The 22,887-nt window shown below is 37.7% G+C and overlaps 1 protein-coding gene across 1 annotated transcript in view; it reads left to right on the forward strand.

Annotated features, from left to right (window-relative positions):
• CADM2 (cell adhesion molecule 2) overlaps window positions 1-22,887 on the forward strand; it is a 187,926-nt gene that overhangs the window by 84,019 nt on the left and 81,020 nt on the right. The window contains exon 6 of the mRNA XM_010567639.1: window positions 5,736-5,826. Within this exon, the coding sequence (XP_010565941.1) occupies window positions 5,736-5,826 (91 nt within the window). The remainder of the gene's footprint in view (window positions 1-5,735; window positions 5,827-22,887) is intronic.

Consider the following 22,887-nt stretch of genomic DNA (forward strand, 5'->3'; position numbering starts at 1 on the left):
GGAATGGGTTAAGAATTTTCTAATGCCTGTCCTTTTTTAGTGTGTCAGAAAATCCTAATTTATCCAAATTAGGACATAAGTAGGAAAAAAGCTTTTTCAGATTCAAAGTGAAATCTTAGTTCAAAACCTGAGTGGAAGGGAGACCCTGGAATACCTGGTAGACCTCTGCTATTGCATGGGAGGTCAGCACACAAGTCCTTGCACTCTTTGAATCAGACCAAACCCTTAATCCCCAGACTCCAAAGGGTTGAATGGTCTAATCACTGAATTACAGTCAAATGAGTATTTTGCTGGATCTCATCTACTTAGTGTGAATACTTCAGCACTCAGTGGAGTAAGGAACCTCTTTTTCTCATAAATCACTGCATGGGCTCCAATAACTTGTCTAAAGAACTAGTCTTGTCAGGCTGATTACCACTTCTCATAAAAATCAAATTACCTGTAAGTAAGGGAGTATAAAAATGGGGGTATAACAGGCCTCTAAAATGTAGAATTCTGAAGTACAGGACACTTCTTCAGGGATGAATATCACTATCTCTGTAAGTGAAAAGAAGGAGGTGTTCTTGTTCTGTTCTGCTTCTTGAAAGCTTAGCCACATTGGAAGATATTTGGGGTGCTGAGTTTAAGTTTCGTAGTAAGTTATTGCATTTATTTTTTAAAAAATATCTGTAATTCAGCAGAGAACTTGAAAATCAGGAGCCCTGACTTGGCTCTCTACATCTGTTACAATATCCTTTGTAAGTTTCTATAGAGGAGAACCAGTAAAACTTTTTCTGTTAATCCTCCTTTCACTGGAAGCCCAATAAAGGCTAAGATTTGAGCACCATAGAGATTTACCTTTTAACAAAATGTGCAGAGAAGTCTAGTGGCAAGTACTGTTTATATTACAGCTAAACGTAAATATATATCAATTCTCTGGAGAAAAGACTGATGCATGCATCTTTCAATAGGTGCATTTTTCAGCACTATTTGAATTCTATTGACCATGAGATCACTAATATTTCTACTCCTGAATAGTCTACTACTTCCAATAGTCATTTCTTAAAAGTCTCAACGAAATGTATGTACTCCACCCACCCTAACATCTACCCAGGAAGAGAGGTGGTCTTATTTTCTGTTTCTGGGATTGTAATTACATTAACTGAGAATGATTCCATTAGGGAGAGATTATTTGATAAGATAACATGATGCTATCATAACATCATCATCATGTTACCCTTTTGTCTCACAAAATGATTTTTTTTCTGAATTCTGGTTATTTCCATACAACTTTTGCTGATAAATGCCCTAGGATGCATAGGGGTCATACTTTGATTTAGTTACTCAACCAGTAGCTGGGAGTTCCATGAAAAGGTACCCACAGAAGCTCTGGTAATCCAGCATGCTAAGGACTGAAGGGACCAAGGAATTCTGAAGTTACGTAGGAAAAAGAGGCCAAATTACTTTTTTATTATCTTGGCACTAAGAAGTTGGTAGAGATTAATTTTCTGATTCTGTTGGTGACCTGCTTTAAGATCTTAAGCAAATTTGTTTACTTTTATGAATTCAGTTTCCGCTTTTACACTGTGGTTGTCAAGGGTTTACACATATAGTTTAACATAACTTATCACATGGGAATCTTCCAGCGGCTTCCATGTGATTACTTTATATGAGGAAATTTATATGAGGTAATTTATGTGAAGAAATTTAATGCTGCATGTAACCTTATAAGGGCTTGGCAATGAAATAATATAAATATATAATGAAATCTTTCTTACTTCAAACAATGTAAAAACAGCACGTGCATTTTGATGAAAAAACCCAAGCCTTTTAGCATTGAAGATCTGATTAACAGCAAAGATTTGATGACTGATAAGAACCACCTTTATTTTGAAATAGCTTCAAGGAGATTAAATCAATCAGTAAAGCAGTTCCACAAGGTATTAACGTTGCCATTAGTTATTGCTAAGAGTACAACAAAAATCACATGCTGAAGTGTTTAATTTCTTCATATATCAGATAACATTCATTACTAGTGTAAACTGAAATAAATTTTCCACATGTATTCACTGATTTTGTATGTTGCTGAATAAAGATGATATTGCCTGATCAAAAATAGATAAATCTTCCCAAAGCTTTGAAATGGCCTCCCTGGTCTTGTGCAATGAGATGTACCCAAATCCTAGAAAGACGGATGAAATACAATCACTCAGTGGAACTTTTGCTTTTGGTCTGCTGAAACAGGAAAGGTTATATAAAAAAAAAAAAACAAAACATGCCATAGTTTTTATCTGTAACTGCTGCTAAGCTGTTATTTCCAGCAAAAAGACAGATTCTTGGCACATGGCGGGTAGAGGATGTCTTGCTATGTGTCTAAAGACATGTTTGAGTCAGTTCAGATTGGTGCTAGCAATCAATTGCAGCTCGTAAGTACCTCATTACTCAAGATAAAGACTGGAGGGCCAAACAGCTCTTATGCTGTTGGAGATGCATGTAAATAGATAAGTCACTGGGTAATGAACCCAGTGCGTTTTACTGTGAAGACTTGCTGTATTACCTACACTCACATAAACCACTGTGGTTTTTTTTTTAATAAGATTTTCCCAATGCTTATTCTTTTTGGAATATTTATCTCCTCCATAATGTCTTTAGAGCTCAGGATAAGGGCATATTTGTAGGTATTGTAAAATAATTTTAGTCACCAGTCCCTTTTTCATAAGAATTCTGCTTGAAATACTGATCTGCAATGTTTTATTGCCATGAAATTACTGGGCCAAATCCTAAAAAAGATGCAAATTATTAAAGTTCTGGTAAGTTTAACTGATGTAAATTGGTATACTTCTACTGACTTTAGAGGAGGAGCAGCAGCAGATCTGACCCACAATAAACCCCTTGATCCTACTTCTTTTGTTTGTTTTGGTTGTAAAAGTAGAGATTTTTTTGGACATATCTACATTACTTGTAACAAGCTGATGAACATATCTGAAAATGAATCAACCTCTCTTACTGTATTACTGCACTTGATATGTTTTTCTTTCTTTAGACTTTGTTTGCTAGTGGTGGTGGTGTTTGCTGGAGATTGGGTGATGTTCCAGTTATTATGATTAATACTTCTGAGTGTGACAGGTTAAAGCTCACAGTATTGATAGAGTACATTTATACTTGTCAAATTCTTCTAAAATGAATAGTCCTAGCAGGAATTAGTATTTTGTAACAGCATTTTGTGTTCTGGAAAAATATCAATCAGCAAGGTTTTATTATCTTTCCTAAAATAACATATATAGGTTAGTTTTGATGCAATTATTCTAAAGATTTCTTCTCATTTTATATATTGATGCAAATGTGAAAGTGGAGGACAAGTTTGTCTTAAAAGTTTTCCCCTTATAAGTGTACACTTTAATCCTGGAGAGAAATCAAGCACAGTGTGAAAATAAAGTGGAAACAATAACATTGAGAATGAAGCACCCAAAATAGAATATCAACTAGTTTTTGAAAAAGGACTGTTAATAAAATACAAAAAATGTCAATTATAAGCTTCCCTAAAAACTATATATTAAATTAATCCCTATGCTTCCAATTTTAAAGAAACAAGTAGTTAATGTAGAAGTCAAGTGGTAGGGAAAACCACAAGGGAATATATTTCCTACACTACTTTATTGTGCATTAGAGTGAAACATAAATATAAGACCTTTCTTATTCTGTGTTAGTAACCTCTGTTTAGAAGTGCATGGAGAACAGAGAGCTGTCTGGGGCATTAAATAAAGTAGGAATAGGAACTTCAAGTTGGGGGAAACAGCACTGCATCGATCAATGCAAATGAAAACTTAATTGTCTGAAGTCCCCTCTTCTACTTTATGTGGGTCATTTACAGTAATGCATAAAATGCTGATCATTTCTTAAATATTTAAGCCAGTAATGCTAGCTAGATGGGCCTTTAATTTCTTTCTTCACCTGTGGCTATTGTGATTACTTCCATCAAAGTTTAGCTCTTTTTCATATTTCTCTGGAAACCTCTTGATCTCATTGCATTAGTTGTCTTCCTTTCTCAGTTAAATTCTTCATGTATTCCTATCTGATACTAATTTGTTCCTCTGGTTCAATGTATAGTCAAGAGAGTAATTTATTCATCTTCAATAGCACCACTGAAATCACAGAAGTCCTTGATGCCCTGATTTATTAAGGCACTTGAGGTCAGTGCCTTAAGCATGTGCTAAAAATGAAGCAAATGCCAGCACGACCTACAAAGGATTAGTCATCTGCATAATGGTTTGCTGGGTCCTTAAAAATACAAACTTGTGGAACAGATTTGCTACTGGTGTAAGGTTAGTGCAGCTATACTGAAAGCTAAATGATGCTGACAATGCTTTCAGTGGAATTATGACAAGTCTACACTAAGCCTTCCCTTTTTCTTGTCTTGTGCCATGCTATACATTATGATATGCCAAAAAATAAACAGTTAGAAAAATACTTCCAACATTTTTAATTGTTCATACACCATTTAGTGTTCAGCAGGACTATTAGCATCTCTATAAGGAATTATATTGTTACAGCATATCATTTTTTTCCATTTGATTTTGTAAGGTCCTACTGTCATGCTCTTTCACATTCGCTTGATAATAGGGTGTCTGTGGTGTCACTGCTACCTCACTGCTAATGAAAACAGGAATTGCAAATTGGATGAGACAAAACTTAGATACCCTAGATTTGCAGGTTAAAGTATTTCTTGTGCCATAGATGAAGATGTGTGTTTTGTATTAGGAAACTGTGGAGGAAACAAGAATTTATATTTTCCTATTGAATCTGAAAATTTTCTTCACTATGACTATGAACTCTTTTTTTTCTTTTCCCAAGGAGAACTGTTTTATATAGAGGTGTTTCTTTATGGTCTTTTTTTTGCTTATAAGAGGTGCCCCTCTAACTCATGTGAATTATTTTGATTATGAGAATATATCCTTGAAAGCCAGCTGGCAAAATTTTTTAAAAGTCAAAGACCTATTGCAAATGCTTTATTTGGCAAGAATTCACACTAGCTATATAGCATATCTTTTTGCAATTAAAACTACAAAGTTAATTCCAATGTATCAGAATAATATTTTTAAATTTTTAGGAGAGATTACAGACTTTTATATAGTGCATTTTGCAGATATTTAGAACAGTCTCTTTGTAAATTTTGTTTGAAAAAAAATGTTCTGTTTTAGGGGCAGCATTATTGCATTTCAGAAATAATATCCTGTAAAATGACTGTAACAAGGTATTTTATCTAAAAGCCCATTGTAGCTTCTTATGATGAGTTTCAAGCTTCTGCAACAATAAAACTGTTCTTATTCAAATGTATATTATTGCATTCATTCCTCTAATAGCAGCATTGCATCATATCAACCTATAAATAGACAAAGAAACAATTGCACAGAGTACTTGTTATTCATCCCCAATATTTTTATTTTGTTGTTAAATATCAGACTTTAGAATAGTCATATGGAGCATTGAATACAGAAAGAAAAAAAGTTATTTCCTCTGAGTACATACGTGCTTTCTGTGTTTCCCTGGGATATAAAAAGTTACTGGTTTAGTTCCATTGGTCATTTTTATTGCTTTCCTGAAGGCAATGGAAATTGCACAAGGCTCCATATAAAAGCATCTCAAAGTGTAAATTAAATCTATGGTATAGTCTTTTGTAAATAGAGAAGAATGTACTCTTAGATAATAAATCTTTTTTGTGTATATCAACAAGATGTCTATTTTTTTTTTCTTCCTAGATACACCTTTAGTTAAAATCATTTCTTCCAATTCATGGCCTGAAGAAGGACAATCTATAATTTTGACTTGTGAATCCAAAGGAAAACCAGTGTAAGTGATTTAACAAGTAATATGTTTTTGTTATTTTCCTTATTCTGCTGTGATTGCAATCTTCAGCTGCAGAAATCTGCTGGTTTTGTCTCTTCCTGGGGTGTAAAGGAATCTCTGGTATAGAAAACCCCTTGAAGCCTGTCTTCATTAAGTGTCTATAGAGGATTGGTCTTTTACTTTGTCATCTATTTTAGTTTTCAAGAAGAATTCCAGCTGTGAGATATTTTTTTTTTTTCAGTCAGGTATATCAACCTGAAAGGAGTGCAGGCTTAATCAGTCACTGTTTACATCATTGAACTGATGATAGAAGAGAAAACGTCTCATGAAAATCTTCCCACATCAGCTAGCCTCAGAGAAAATATATTGAACTTTCTGGATGCTTTGGTTGTCATTTACAGGGGAATTTGAAGTTTAATGATATGTGCAAGTTGGCTGCCTCTTTATACCAGAATTTGAAAAGATGTAGCCTTCTTCAAGAATATAAATTGTTTTACTTGGAAATTAACATCTCTGCCATCAATGTTTTTAAAGGCAGATTTGCAGTGATTAACTCTTGCACAGAATCTACTATTTAAATAGACTTCACTCTTTAAAACAGTATCCTCAGATAAGCTGTTATACATTTTACCATAAAGATACATAAATAATCCAATTGCTTATATTAAGTTAGTATGAATTGTTTCTTAAATATTGACCTTCTGCTCAAAAGATTAATATATAGTGTTATATGGAGTGATGATACACAGCTTTAGAATGGTCTTGTACTTCTGAAGTATTATGTGCTTCTGAGATAGATACCTCTGTAGGTATCTCACAAAAATCAGCTACAAGACATCTCTTCCTTTTATACTATACTTGAAGGAGAAGGAATAATCCATTTACCTAATAGCCTTTGAGAATTTCCCTAGGTATCAGGAGGTACAGAGTCTGTTTCCCCATTATCTTCAAATTCAGCAGAAGATGTGCAAGTGCTCATTTTTAGGAAAGAGGTCAGCCCTGACTGCCTCGAGTGCGCTGTTGGCTAGGGGACATTTAGGATTTTCCATCTCAATGTTTTTCTCATGATGTAACAGGTGACAGCTACATGCCAAGTGCTCTCTTTGGCATATAGACTTCAGGCATCCTAGCTCCAGGTGCTTAATTTTAACTATTCATCTAACATTCACTGTAGGGATAAAGATTAGAAGTAAGACAGCAATTATGTACTTTTATATTATTAATTACCTGTTGCTTGAGGGGGGGAGCAGTTTGGCCCTTCACATTTGGAGTCTTTAAATAATAAGAAAGTTTGGTGGTTATGAGTTGATTTCTTCTTTTTGTTTTTTTTTTTTTTAGTTTTGTGAGAGACAGTTGGATGATTTGACAGATGAATGTAATTTCTATATGGGGAGGAAGGAGGAATAGGTGTATAATACCAGCTAGGGGTTCTAGTTCTCCAATGATTTCACCTGCCTCTGAGTACTACAAGGAGGCATGATGCTTTTCAGTTTCTGAGAGTACGGGAATAATTTCAACTGTCTTTAAACATCTGCACAGTAGTTATTTATACCTGAGCTGCTCACTTGGGCTTCCCTTTGCGTTCAGTGGAGAGATTTAGGCACTGTTATGACATGACTGGTCTGCTCTACATTAGACAATTACAGAAGAAAGAGCCAGACTGCATCATACCTCTGCTACTTTCTCTTCACTAACTACATGGAGTTTAGACAGTTAATTCAGTCAGATATCTACCTCTATATTTTGGGATACCAAATATAGATATCTAAATATAGACATTTATATTAAATTTTATATGTATGTTTAATTTTGGTCAGGTGCATCTTGCTCTTTGTCTACATTGAATATTCATAATCTTAATTGAAAATGGGCTAACATTTTTTTTCACATGCCAAAGATGTTAGACTGTCTTAAAAAAAGAGACAATTAATCCTAAGACATTATAGATTTTCCTTTAGACCCCTGTATTTGTTAGTCATTTCTGAAGGCAGTAAAAAACTATAAAAGCGGTATGTTTTAGCTTGACATACACAATATTTTCTATTTGGTACATGTAATATTATAGATGTACTTTATACGTTACCATTAGGAGACACTACTTAAAACATAATAATTAAAATGGTCTTTACTGATTTATTTATTTATTTTTAAATAAATTCAGTGGCATCCTTAATGGATTCAAATGCAAACCTCACATGTGGTTTTGAAAGGGCAGCCAAATAAAAACTCCACACCACAGAATTATCAAGGCAGGGCACCTGTATAAGGTAGCCTTTGGGCCACAGATATTTTGCCAATAAATGCACCTCTAATTGTCCATGCCACAAGAACCACCAACATCAGCTGCTCCATATTGCTTCATTAGGTCAGTCTTTCATGGCGGAGAGCCAGAAATAAATAGGCATCCTCCTGGGAGCAGTCTGCAGTTGCTTAGCATGAGAAACAGTAATGTTGTGCCCCCAACCTACATTATGATTAACTTCTGGCTTGTAGAGAGAGAGAAATTGGAGCGGTCCGCAGAGCCCAAACTTAGCAGTGTCACAAGATAAGTGATGAACCGTGGGCTTCATGGGAAGTTCAGAGCCAACCATGATCCTTCATAGCCATTTACACACCACGGGTTAATTTCTATACACTGTCAACTTCGTGTCACAATTACAACAGTCTCTCCTGTTTCCTGTAGGCAGCAGTGAATCATACCACTGAATGAACACTTACTTATAGGCACATTTCTCTTGTAACCCAGAGCAATTTTCACAAGCTTCAAAATACATTTGAGATGAAAATGGAGAAAGAATAAAGCCAGGTTGTGGCTGTGGTGACATTCATGATACTAATACCTGCTGCAGAGTAATTCTTTCCCAAAAGGGAAAAGCAGAATGAGGCTAAAGCTAGAACGTACTTACCCCATCTTACAGCTCATCACCAAGCCCCTCCTTGCAGGGATTCTGTCCCTCAGAGCATGTGCATCATGGATACCCAGATATTGTGTTTCAAATCTACCACACAGTCCTAAGAAAAAGTCCTACCTAAATTACCATCTTATAGTAGGGAATGGGAGGGAAGCCATGCTCAAACCAACACCTCTGGGAAATCAACTGCCCTCTGCATCTCCTGCTGAAACAGCATCCCCCAGAGATATAGCAGAGAGATGAGGAACAACTGTATACTAGGTGTTAGAACCGGAGAACTAAGGCCCTGCTAAGGTTTCATAGTTTAGGGTATAAGATTTTGAATGACCAGTCGATGGCCATGACTTTAGACAAGAGAAAAAATGGCCTCAGACACTTGTGTGTGTGCAGCATCGACTGTCATAATGCATGAGACAGGCTGGAATTATCCCAGACTCTGAGGTTGCTTGTTGCTGTGAATGGGTTCATGTCACCTCACATTTGTGCTCTTGGTACAGAGATACCAATGTTGGAACAGGAGTCCTTAGAGTGGGCTAAGGGGTAGAGGAGAAATTGGGGAATGGGAGAGGGGGTGGAGAGGAAGATGGAAATGTGGGTGAGCCATTTTGAATGATCCAGTGAGGCAACATGAGAAGGTGTAAGATGGGATGCACAAATTCTCTAACTGCACTGTTTTATCTCTCTGCTCACCACTGTAAGGATGAGGATAGCTCTGACTCTGGTCATCACTCTGTGCTTATTGCTATTAGGGGAATTACTTTGAAGGCAGGAGCTGTTCTTCTGCGTAAGCACTGCATTGCTGCTATAGAAGTGTGATGATACCAATAAAAAGAGCAGACCAGGTTCTGCAATGGTTTTGCAGAGGCAGGCCATGTGGGGGATTAATAAAGTGTCACAGATCGTTATAGAGTCTGCCACAGTTTCCTCTAGAGTATGTGTTGTGGCTGGTGCAGCTTCAGGCAGAGGTAGGCTGCCTGAGAGGTGCTGGGGAGGTACTGCAAGAGCCATAAGTCCTTGGGTTTGCCCCTAGGGGCTCTGATGGGACATGTGTCATGACACCAATCCCACGTGGTGAGATGACATACTGACCACAGTGCTGAGTCAGAATGGGAGTGGTAAGATGGTGAGGGGAGGAGGCTTCCTCATACATTGACTTCCAAAAGACTTGCCTCTTGCTTCCATATACAACTCTGGCTAAATTTATTGCCTCTAGGATCTAGCATCCAAGCTTGAGTAGTCTCTAAAAAAATCAAGTTACACTCATGGACACAGAGCTCTGGATTTGATGATGTTCTGATGCAGTTTGTGTAGCACTTGAGGCACCAGTTATAAACAGTGTAAGGGTGGTATTTGGAATATTGTATTCATAAAGATATGACATGTTCAATTAAAATTTTCTGTTGGTGGAAAGGAAAAAAGAGGAAATATAATCATCAGTTTACCACAAAGATTGTTTTTAAACAGACTTTATAAACACAACTCACGATAGAAACATACCCTATCTGTAATATTTTAAGGGAACTTGAGAGAGCATTTGTGAGGATTGTTGTCCAATTGATAGATCTCTAGTTGGTAGACGAAATTAAAGAGTTTTCTTTGGGAAAAAGTCTAGTAGGTGTGTTTGTGTCAGAATAGTCTTTTCTTATGCAAGACTCAGTTGCTGGTTTGTTCACCCTGTTGACAATTTTAATAATATTGACAACCAGGTTTGTTTTTTTTTTAAATTGTAGATAAAAAAGTGTTTAGCCATTTCTCTGCATAACTTAGATCAAGACACCCTGTAGTTGACATCACTATTCAATAGCACTCCTATTTTGGAGATACTACTGTAGAGTTTCAAACCAAATTGAAGCTAATCTCTTGTCTTTCCAATCCTTGGAGCTAGTTTGTCTTTTCCAGTATTTTTGGCTGGATCCCTGGACAGTTGTCAGGCTATAACATTTTAGTAAATGAATGTGCCTAGCATGTCTGTAAGGTGTCAGTGGCTCTGTTTAATTTATTTCTTCTTTAGCATAATATAGTTTAACCTAGGCTTTGTTTATTTTCCAAAGAAGAAAATGTAATTAAGCTTCAGAAATCATAGACATCCTTTTTATGAACTCATATGCAATGTCTAGACTTTTCTGAAGTCATATTGCCTGACAATATTTTGAATATTTTAAAACAAGACAGCTGTAAAAAATAAAAAGCAAAGAACAAAATGATTATGTACAGTTGTCTGTTCTTACAAAAGATTTTAAAAGCCAATGGTTTATTATTGCAAGTTGTAACTTCTACACACTGTTGTGTCTTAAAAATATAGTGGTGACTCAAAACTGACCTAAAAGTGAACTGAAAAACTGCCCCATAATGAAATAAAGGTTCAATATTTAATATTCTTAGTCAGCACTCTCACCAAAGCATGCATGAAATATGGGGGGGGGGGGGGTGTTAAGTCAGTGTCATTTCAGCAGAAAGGATGTCAAAATATAATGGAATAATTAGGGCACAGGAAACAAAGAGAGAGTTGGCTGTCTCCTGTGTGCTTTAGAGAAACGTCTTTCCATTCCATGCAGCTCAGGGGAATCATAGTATAGCTGGTTGACTAATGTAAAGTGAATATTTGGCCTTGTTTGAAATAAATAGGAAAGATTTTTATTTCAGAACACTCATATATGTATCCTTCATTAGAGTAACATTATTCGTAAGGTTATGAAAAAGTCATAGAGAAAAGCATGATCAGTAATAAACACTAATATTATATGTACCTAGTACTATAAACTATAGTCAAATAAACATTTTAATATCAGAAAAATTGGTCACTTTTAATAATGAGGGCACACCAAATAATCAAGCTTGCATTATAAAGCTATTGTAAATTATGTGTATGGTTTCACCGCAGAAAGTTCTGTCTTTCCTACTATCTATTTAAAGAAGACTTCCTTGAGATGAACATTTTGAAAAGGCTGATGGAAACAAGTACTAAAGATAACAGAGAAATATACAACACCACTCTGTCAGTGGCCCCAGTGAGTGGCTGTTTCATTTGAGAAGGACCTGACAGGGCTCTAGGTGAAAAGAGAAAACTTGGTGAAGAGAGTTTAAGTAGGATTCAGTCATCTGAAAGCAGCAGAGCCTGGACTCATACTGGCTCATGTTTAGCCTACTGTCAGCCAGGACCCCCATGTCCTTCTCAGCTTAGGTGTTGGATTTTGCATCTGTCCTTGCTGGATTTCCCTGCCTCCCATGAGGGACTTGTTGGCCTGTTCCTCCAGCCTGCAGAGGCCCCTCTGAATAGTGGCCTTCTCCTCAAGTATACTCAGTACAGCCAAAGTTTGGTGTAAACAACCAACTTAACAAGAGCACATTCCACTGCCTCAGCCAGGTTTTTGATATTAAACAGTTAAACAGGACAGGACCCAGGATAGACTCCTGAAGAAGTCTGCTTGTAACCAGCCACCAGGTGGAGTGTCCCCTTCAAACCAATCAATGGTCCAGATGGTTTTTCACCCATTGAGTAGTACACACATCCAGGACATCGGTAACATCCCAGTCTAGATACAAAGAATGCCATTGGAGACAGTGACCAATGACTTGCTAAAGTCAAGGCAGACAACACACACTGTCTTTTTCATCTACAGATCCTGTCATTTCTTCAGAGTTTTCATGTTTGTAGTTAGAAAATTATAGAAACATTTATTTCATGAATTGTTTTGTCACAGGCTCAAGGATAAAATGCATTATAAAGAAAAGAGTAGAAAATCTCTTCCCTCCTCTGAATAGTTACCTTAGTTAAAACTAATTCAAAGTGGAAAAGCCTCTGAACCTAAGGAAGGTATTTTGAGAAATGCTAGAAGGGACACATTCAGATTTCCAGATTTTCATTATATGATGAGAAACATCATAATACTTTGTCTTCCTGAAAACTGTGGCATTATGGCCAGGATATAGCCTTTGAAGATGATTCCTGACTCCTTCAGTGGAATAATAATTTTGAATGGTAGCTATGAATGATCTGTATGACTCACGCCTTATTTGATGCATGGCCTCAGAACACAGAATTAAAATAATTTCTTCATAGGTGTTCATATGTTTCTTCCCCCTAGTATCTGAGAACTTGGCAAATATTTAAATGTTTATTTTTATCACACCTGTGGACAATTAGAGTATTCAATTGCCTCAAATTTACAGGTGGGAACTGAATCAGAAAAGATCCTAAGATCAAAATTGACAAATAGATCACCTATATTTTATGTCTAACATTGAACACAGTCCCCATTTTCCCAGGAGTATTTAATGTGACATAGCATCGCACTCAGAAGATAGCTTATCATTGGTTTGACTTGTAACAGTGAGTTCTTAGCACATCTACAAATCTATGCTCAAGAGTCTGAAATCAGAATCTAGCAGAGAAAATTGCAGAAACCCACTTGACATTCAGCTGTTAACATTTTGGTGTAAGTAGTTGGCCAATATTGCTTTGAAACTACGTCATAATGGCAGGTTTAGATACTGAATCATTAGTCTAACAGCCATCTTTTTGTCCATGTATAATTCTTTCTTTCCTACTTTGACATGATACACTTCCCAGCTTCTCTAGTGGGTGAGATGAAGGTTCTGTAAGAAATTATCTCATTTTCTGCATAAATTTTATTCACTGCAGAATACTATCTGGATTGTGCCATGAATACCTAGCAGCCTAGAAAGGAATGCTAATATCAACTCTGCCTGTATGAATTATCATAATGAATCTGGAAAAGCATGCATGTTTCTGTGTTTATAAATCACCTTGCAGAATGAATCCACAGCCCAAACTAGATGCTCAGGCAGTGTCAATAAATATTAATGATTTGGAAAATTGGATGAATTTGTCCATATCCAGGATGAAATATTGTTCTACCAAAATATGAATGTGGTATCAAAGTATTTCTCCCTTAAGTTTCATACATATTTGTTCATAAGAAATCCTGAATAGTAAGAGTCTATTTCCAGGTTTCTCTGTAAAGGACCACTTACAACTGAAATCAATTAGGTAAGAAGAAAGAAAGAAAGTTACATATTGGCATTCCACTGTTTTATGTTTAGATTTGGACAATCTTTGTCTTAGCAGAAAGGTGGAAGGGTTTGAATTTTATTGTAACTGCTATGCATTTGACAAACTGGAAGTCTCCCTGGCATCCTTTGCCTTGATCCCAGAACTAGCATTGACCTCTAATACCTCTCAGTAACTGAAGTATCTTTTTTTAGCAGATTTATGCTTTCTAAGCACTCTGAGTTTACAGGTAAGTTTCCAGGGGCATGTGTCACACACAGCTTTGGGCAAGATTCTGTAAATATATTCTTGAATAAATTCTTACATATGTATATAGGAAAAAGTATTGTATCTGTGGGTGTAGACTTGGACAAAGGTAAGAACCTCTCCTCACAGTTCTCAGCCCTGTGTTCCTTGTCACTGGGGAACAGCTCTCAGGATAGCTCGGGCTCTACTTTTCCTGTCTTTTGCCTCACTCTCTGTCTATCCCAAGTTGTCTTTCTTTGAATTTGGCTATTCAGCAATTAAATAGAGCCTGTCTTGTACGAATACAGTAAGTATCTCCGTCCTGTCTGTCTCTTCTGCCTTGTTCTAATTTCTTGAAAAGTTTCTTCTTTGTCTTTTTTTAAACAGTGCTTTTTCATCTTTGTATCTTTATCCTATTTAGGCTCTCTATATATTATTTTCTGTTTGGAGAAGTATGAACTTCCATTTCTTCACAAGAAACTGATTATATTTGAGTAGGTGATCGTTAACCCAAAAACGATCTGTTAAATTGATCTGATGGAATATAATCTATGTTGGCTAACATTAATCACTCTGTATCCCATGGTTATTGTCAACCACATACATAGAAATGTCTTATCATCAATCAAACTTGTAAGTTAAGCATCTAGATTCTCCACCTATGTAGGCAGCAGTGTATATATAAGGAAGCTTTATCAGTATTAAACACTACATTTCAAGCTCTTTCAGTCAGGAAGGTAAAGGGAAAATATATCATGTGCAACATAGATCACATAGCATGTAACAAGTTTTGTAGATTGGAATATACATAACTATTAATGATGGCGAACCTTTTCGGTATCCAAATTCTGTGCCCAGTTTATTTTTAAAACAATTCTAGTTAATAGTCACGATGCCAGCCCAAATCTCTGTTGAAGCCAAACTTGGCAACATTTGCCACTACTTTCCCATCGTTGCTGTAATTACTTTCTTTGGATAGTTGACCAATTTTTAAATTATTGTCATTTTGAAGGAATTCATCCTAATGATATCTCCTGCCTTGATTTAGTAGGCATCTGTTATATGCTATGTTGAATGAGTGCTCATTTTCAGTAAAATGGTCTAAAATCTTAGGAAGAATGTAGAAAAAATCTGCCTAGTGAAACTTTACAGACAGGTAGTTTGTCTTTGCAAGAAAAAGCCAATTATTTTAAAGGATTATGTAAATATTCAGCTTGTAACCTTCTACACCTATATTTCATTGACATTACACCTCCACTGTGGAATTATGCTGTGATGTAGTAGATAACATATTAAGGAGCAGGTAGCATTTTTGCTGAGATACAGCATGTATACTTAATAGATTAAATTTCAGTTTGTGTTAAACATCCTGGCCATCTGGGAGGTTGTATCTTCTTTTTTGCAGCTGGGACCTTCTATATCCCACCCCCCACCCCCCCCCACCCCGCTCAGTATTTTGCAGGGAGTAGGGAAATTAGTGCTATAAAATGTGTGACACAAAAAGAAACAGGTGGGAGCATTAGTGCCTGTCTGAAAATTACACTTTACAATAAAGCTTCCTGCAGTGCTTAAGAACTTCCCCTTTATTGTTCTGTAAAATGATCACATTGGCTAATAGGTTCAATTCAATAATTGCTTTTCCTCTTTTTTAAATGTCCCTTTTCTGCAGTGTTTACACATAAAATGGTGCAGAAAGTGTGAAAAACAACTAAATGCAGCTTTTTTAGTGCTCATTAAATCCATTTTGCATGTGTATGTCTTTTGAAATAGTTCCTTTCCTCTCTCTCAGGTGGGAACACATTCTAAAATTAAAAAGGCACATGGAATAGAATAATAGATAAAATTGAAATACAGGAGGGATAATTCTGAGTACTGGACTGGAAGTTAAAACATGAGAAAAAAATTTTGGGAGAGGATATGATGTTCAATATTTTAGATACTTCAGTTTCTGTAGATAAGGGATTAGCTACACTTACAGGTAGAATTACAGCAGTCTTGAATCTACCATTAGCAGTAGAACACAGGAAGACATGTTAGTATAACTCCTTCAGTGCAAATCATGCTCATGGTATTTGCTGTATTACACAATTACAGAAACAAAATTTGTTCCCTGTATAGCAGATATAATCTGGAACACCCAGTGTCATGGAGAATACCAGCTCATTGCATATCTGCATTTTTACCCCACATTTATAGCAACATAGTACCCTGAGAACATGTAGATGCTGTAAGCTAGCAGGGTAAACCACCACCCTTCTAAAGGAAAAGAAGTGCATTTAAAGGACACCATAAGGAGGGCACCTTAAAATCAAAAACTCACGTCTCCTGTTTGTAGACATAACCTCTCTTTATGAAGTTGGACAATGATTTTGGAGTTGCTACTTTTTCCCCTATTAAGAACAGTTTGTATTGTTCCTTTCTCCACTGTTACTTTACCTTTTTCAGTTAATTATTTTCAGTACAAAAATTACTTTCATTTTTCACCCTTCCCTAGCTTTCTGGGACTATGTTAGATATATTTTTTCTTAAATTACAATAATCTACTTTTTCCCCAATATTTAAGGCACCGAAAACAAGGAGAAGCGGGTTTCTGTGACTTGGTCTATTACACATCAATTCTGTACATTTACTGTGATCTCAAGCTCTTGGTGTGCAGAACTCAAGCTCAGAGTGTAATCTTTTTTGAAATCACTGAATTGCTATGGAGGTGTAGGTATTGGCCTGTTCACCAGTCATTGCAGAGTTGAGGCTCATGTACAATTAATGTGCAAATGAGGTGCAGAAAATGAACACTGGAAGAAAGGGTTTAATCGACAAACTCAAATGTAACCTTCTGCCTGATCGTCCTTCTCCAGAATTATAAATTCTCAGTCAGTGTGCAAATTTTAAAAGGGAGTATGAATGGATGGAGTATGGGAGGATAGTAATGCAGTTGGGTCTGTTAGCATAATTTTGGAATGGCTGTATTATATGCGAAAGGTAAATCCACAAGTGAGTTGTGGGGGTTTTTTTAAGTGAGCACGGTTCCTACCTAATACTGCACTAGTACTCATACTGCACTTGCACCAGAGACACCCCTTCAGTAAATCCAGTGCTTGCTTACATAATTTTCTAAAACTCTATTGGCAATTTTCCTTTCCTTACAAAACTGAGACTTGTAGTCCCTATTGGCAGCAGTTCTCTTTGCTACAGGACAACCCAAGAGAACTTTTCTGAAAGGTGATGAAATTGTTCCACAGCACAGCAAAGAGATTTTGCCCCATCACTGAATAGTCAGTGAGACCTGTTCACAAACCCATTGAATTTCCCAGTGTTGCGTGCATATATTATTGGTCTTTTTCTCATTTTTTTTTGGAAGAAGCTCTTTGCTTTTCTTTCCCTAGAGTTATTGCTGGGAAAAATCACTTGATACAGTTCTCAGTTTCTCTGAGAGAGTACTATTCTGACATATATTTTGACAAGTACGCCAAATGGGTGGCATAATTACAAAATGTATGGTATTTGTATGGATGCAAGGAAGTGCATATCTCTCCACACAGAGAACTTTGTGGCATTAGACCAGCCAGTTAAGCCACCTGCTAAGGACTGGAAAACAAAGGTGGTAAAAAAAATCCAAACAACCTTTTTAGGTGTGAAAATGAAAGCTTAACGCTACTCTTTGGTGTGTGAGCATAACTCCAGTACAAATGGAGATAGCAAGGTAAGTGGGATTGTGGTTCTGACAGGCATGGCAGGAAACAGGTAAGAGAAAGAATAAATTAAACCAATTATTATTGTAAATTACAAATTATTCATTGTTCATTTTAGATAGTCTTTGTCTATTGCAAGGAAAACCTCAGAGATTTCTCAGACTTAAGTTTGCTTAGTTAAAATGAAATTTCCAGATTCAGGGCTTAGTATTTAAATACCACTGTAAACTCTTTCCAAACCTTTTAAGACGTGAGGAAAGACTGAGTCTGTGATTTGTAGTCTTGCACAGGACAGCAAAAGCGGTGGGATGGAAGGATGCAGAACCACAAGGAGAACAGAACTGCTAAGAAACTGCTATAGCTGGTTGCTTGGTTTGTCTCTCATTTAAAAGCCTGCCATAAGCAGCTGGGGGGCCGAGCAGCCATGCCAGGGCTCTTAATGGTGGGTAACCCAGTCAGGGAATGATCTAACTGGGAGACAGCAGTGAGTCTACTGGGTTTTGGCTAGTGGGGCTCTGAATAGGAAAATTCATCTCAGATGTCTGTGCTAAGCTGCATGCATACCTGGTTTTGTGCATTATGCAGCAGAGGCTTGAAGGAACAGTCTTGTACAAAGGAAGAACAGCACAGGTTATTAATTATCAAAATAATACAAACAAGATGAGAGTAATTAGTGTTTATACATGGGAAAACAGAAAAAATGGCTACTACCTAGTAAAGGACCCTGTAACTTTCTCCTGTGCATCTCCTTCCACGCTTAAAGGGAGTTGCCACTTGTGGTGGGTTGACCTTGGCTGGCTGTCAGATGCCCATCCAGCCACTCTCTCTCACCCGCCTCAACAGGACATGCAACGAGATAAGGACAGGGAGATCACTTACCAATTACTGTCATGGGCAAAACAGACTCAGCTCAGGGAAAATGAATTTAATTTATTTCCAGTTAAAATAGAGTTGGATGGTGAGAAACAAAGACAAAAACTGAAAACACCTTCCCCCCACCCCACCCCTTTCTCCCAGGCTCACCTTCGCTTCTTCATTCCCAGCTCCTCTATCTTCCCTCTCCAGAGGATGGGGAATGGGGACTGTGGTCAGTCCATAACAGCTCATCTCTGCTGCTCCTTCCTCCTCACACCGCTCCAGAGTGGTCTCCTCCAGGGGCTGCAGGGGAATCCCTGCTCCAGTGCCTGGACGACCTCCTCCCCTCCTCTTCCCCTCCCACCTCGATGCTCCCAGGACTGTTTCTCACACTTTTCCCCTCACAGCTGGGCAGCGTTTTGCCCTTTCTCACACAGGCTTTCCCCATGGCTCCGCCGTGGTGGCTGCGGGGCTGAGCCGTGCCCTGCGGTGGGTGGGTCGGAGCCGGCTGGAACCGGCTCTGTCCGGCTTGGGGCAGCCCCGGCCTCTCCTCACAGAGGCCGCCCTGCAGCCCACCCTGCCAGAGCCTGGGCACCTGCACCTCGTATAGCATCTCCGTGAGCTCAGGGGCAGACAGCGAAGTCCTTGCTGAGGGCTGCTGCACAGGCGTGCGTGTGCAGAAGATTTCTGTAATGAACTTTACGGTATGGAACCACTTCTTAAAATATGTGATAGATTTCCGTAGAGACATACATTTTGTTGTTGTCGTTTTGTTTTATTACTGTTTAGAAACACTGCATTGGTCACTTTTAAGATGAAATTATAAAGATTTTAGCAAGGATTAAGAAGTGCTAGTGGGGTGGACTGTGATCCCCCCGTGGTAGGAGCAGGAGATCCAGCCGCACCTGCTCAGTGTGTGGCAGTGCTCACCCCAGAGCTGGGCAAGCTGACGGGATACCGGGGAGTGTCGTTCCTTGGGGGATGGGAGGAGGGAAGTAAGTGGGAGACAGGTCAGTGTTTCTACTTATTATTGCTATTTAATGGTGATTTTGGGGGGTTGTTTTACTTTCTATTGCTCTCAAGTATCCCTAGCCTATCTTCTTACCTAATACATAAAACTTCTAGAATGCTCCAAATGGAGTCGGTTTGTCCCAGGGAGTGACAGTCTGAGGGAGCTGTCAGCACCTTCTATGTTCAGCTCGTTCTTTAAAATGTATTTACTTGCAGTTTGCACCTAGAGGCAAAAAACGAAGTCTAGACAATTATATGGTAATCAACATCAAAAAGGGGAACTACATGAAAACGAAGAATCTTGTTAAAAAGAAGCTAAAAGGGGCAGCTAAGAGAATTAAATCTTTCCAGGCAGCCTGACGACTATGTTAGAAAAATTAAAAAAAGAGTTTAGAACCACAGGGTCAATACATATCACCTAGCAGAAACATTTGAGAAGGAGAAATTGGTGAGGCTAAACAGAAGAGATAGCAAAGTAATAAAAATGGCAAAGCCATAATTTGAAAAGCTGAAATTGTTTTTCAAAGGAATGAGAAGATCCTTAGATTTTGGCAGATTAAATATGAAAATGCAGTAAGCCAAACCACCACAAAAAGGAGAAGAAAAAAAAATAAAAGAAAAGAAATGTTTGAGGAGAAACTAGCAAAAGGAATTGAAAGTAATAGTTAATCTTTCTTGAAATATATCAGGAAGTGTGCCAGTACATTTCTAAGATCAACTGAGGATCAAGGTAAAAGATATATTTACTGTGGAAGAAACTGGGTATATTACAGACTGATTCGCTTTTTTCTGAGGTGCTCACCAGCAAGATTTTCTTAAATGGACTGTGGAGGAGGTTGTGGAACAAATGGGCAAAACAAGCAGTAACAAGCCAGCAGCACCAGATAGTTTCACCCCAGTATTAGAAGGGAATTCAAGAATGAGATTGATGAATTATGAAAAGTGACGGGAAACTTCATGCTTAAAACCACCTTGCTAACTCGGGACAACAGGGATTCAGGAGAGATCCCAAAATGTGCAAGTCTGTAGAACTGACACCTGGGCTTCACAAATAGTAAAAAACTATAAAAAGGACTAGAATTAGCAGACATCTGAATGAAAACAAACTTTCTGGGGGGAATCCCTTTTGCAGAGGGAAAATCCTATCTTATAAACATGTTGGAGTTCCTTGAAGGGCACAGAAAATATGCCTTGTGGTGGCCTATCTGATATAGAGGGGAAATATTACAGGTGTTTTTTCCAAAACTGTAAATGGCAAAGAGGTAGTTGTTAGGGATTGTTGGTTCATTCTCTCTTCAAATAGAAATGTTTAACGGTAAATTATGCTAGTAAGAACCAGTTTTGTCACAAAGCAAGAAGGTCATTTTTCATACAATGACTGTTAAACTTCGGGAATTTGTTGTCAATGGATATGGCAGATGATAAAAATTTGTGGTAATTCAAGGGAAAACTTCAAAAGTTCATGGAAAGGAAAATCCTTAAGGTTTACAGAATATTTTTAAACTGTGCTTGGTGTCAGAAGTGCCTGAGATAGTTGTAGGTCAGAGGAGTGCTTGGGGAGGCATCATCTGTGCTTGGCCTGTTACCTAGACATCTGCTTATCCCTGGTGTTAGAGATAAGGCACTGGGCTAGCTGAACTTTCAGTCTGATCCAGTACAGCTGTTTCTGTGCTGTTGTGGCTTGCAACAGACTGTTGTGGCAATAGATTGCAGTAGACTTGCAATAGACTGTTGTGGCTTGCAAGGACTAAATGCTAATGGAGCTGGATCCCATTAAGAGCTTGAGGATATCTCCTTTACAGTGCTAAAATTATTACTATGAAGGTACTAATGAATAATTTTCTGTGTGAGAGAAGTTTGTGTGAACTAAAGCACTCCCCTCTGTCTGGAGATAATGATACATTTGGGAGAAGAAAAGCAAACTCCTGTAAGTAAATAATGTTTGTCTCTTTTTTTCTCTTTATTATATTACTATTCCATAAGTTATTTTTAGATGTAAAAGAAATTGACACAGACAAGGGTATAGGACTTAGCTCTGAAATATAAATAATCATAAGTTCCCAGTGTATTGTTATTAAGATTTCATTGTATTATCCTGAAAGCATGAAGCATTTTATTATTTATTAAGATCTCATACACTATGCTTCAACATCAGCTTTTTTTGACACTAGTGAAAAAATATAACTGAGTTACAAAAATTTTATGGGGTATTTCCATTCCTTTGGTGCTCCTATAACTGTTATAAGTATCAACAAACTTTTGGTTACTTGTTAAGAACTCATGATTCAACTACAGATCTTAGAAATGTCGTTGTTATGGCTAGTTATTAAAGGTATCTTATCTGGTGAAGAGAGGATATTCTGCTACATCTCCCAAACTTCATGACGTTCTTACATGCATTGAAAATCAAGAAGTGCATATCTTGGTTAATGAGGGTTGGTACTGAAGACTTTGTATAGTCCTTGCTTGTCATTCAAGTTGCAGCACTGATACTTTTATCAGCTCTCTGGGTGTTGTCACTGCACCTCAAGTGCATGAAGGAATTTTAGTTTAATGAGGCTTCTCCTTGACTGTGCCTTACATCAACAGCAAACGATTTTAAACAAGTAGTATTTGGACAAGCAAGAAACTGTGAATGAGATTTTTAACTGTTTACTTAATGGAAAAAGCAGAAGTGAATCAGCCACTCTTCATTTTCCTCTTTGATTCTTGTGCCAGCAGCCATTTGACATTAGCTCAAAAAATGCAGCTGTTGTTTCTTAGATGGCATTTCTCAGCTTATTGTAATAACAGAGACAGAGTTTCTTATGAGTGTTGGGACACAGCTCTTACTGAAAACGGTGCAAGTTAGATGTGTGAATATCCATCAGTGTCTCAGCCTGAAACATCTAAGCAGTCTAAAATCCTGACTCATTGTGATGGGTTAACCCTGGCTGGACGCCAGGTGCTCACCAAAGCCTTTCTATCACTCCTCCATCCTCAGCTGGACAGGGGAGAGAAAAATATAACAAAAAGCTTGTGGGTCAAGATAAGGACAGGAGAGATCATTCACTAATTACCGTCACGGGCAAAACAGACTCAGCTTAGGGAAAAACTAGCTCAATTTATTACAAATCAGCCAGAGTAAGGTAATGAGAAATAAAACAAAATCTCAGAACACCTTCCCTCCACCCCTCCCTTCTTCCTGGGCACAACTTCACTCCCGGATTTCTCCACCAACCCCCCCCAGTGGCACAGGGGGACAGGGATGGGGTTTACGGTCATCACACGTTATTTTCTGCTGCTTCACCTCCTCAGGGGGAGGGCTCATCACACTCTTCCCCTGCTCCAGCGTGGGGTC

Source organism: Haliaeetus leucocephalus, unplaced genomic scaffold (genome assembly GCF_000737465.1).
Source record: "Haliaeetus leucocephalus isolate CR32 unplaced genomic scaffold, Haliaeetus_leucocephalus-4.0 Scaffold228, whole genome shotgun sequence".
NCBI classification, from domain to species: Eukaryota; Metazoa; Chordata; class Aves; order Accipitriformes; family Accipitridae; genus Haliaeetus; species Haliaeetus leucocephalus.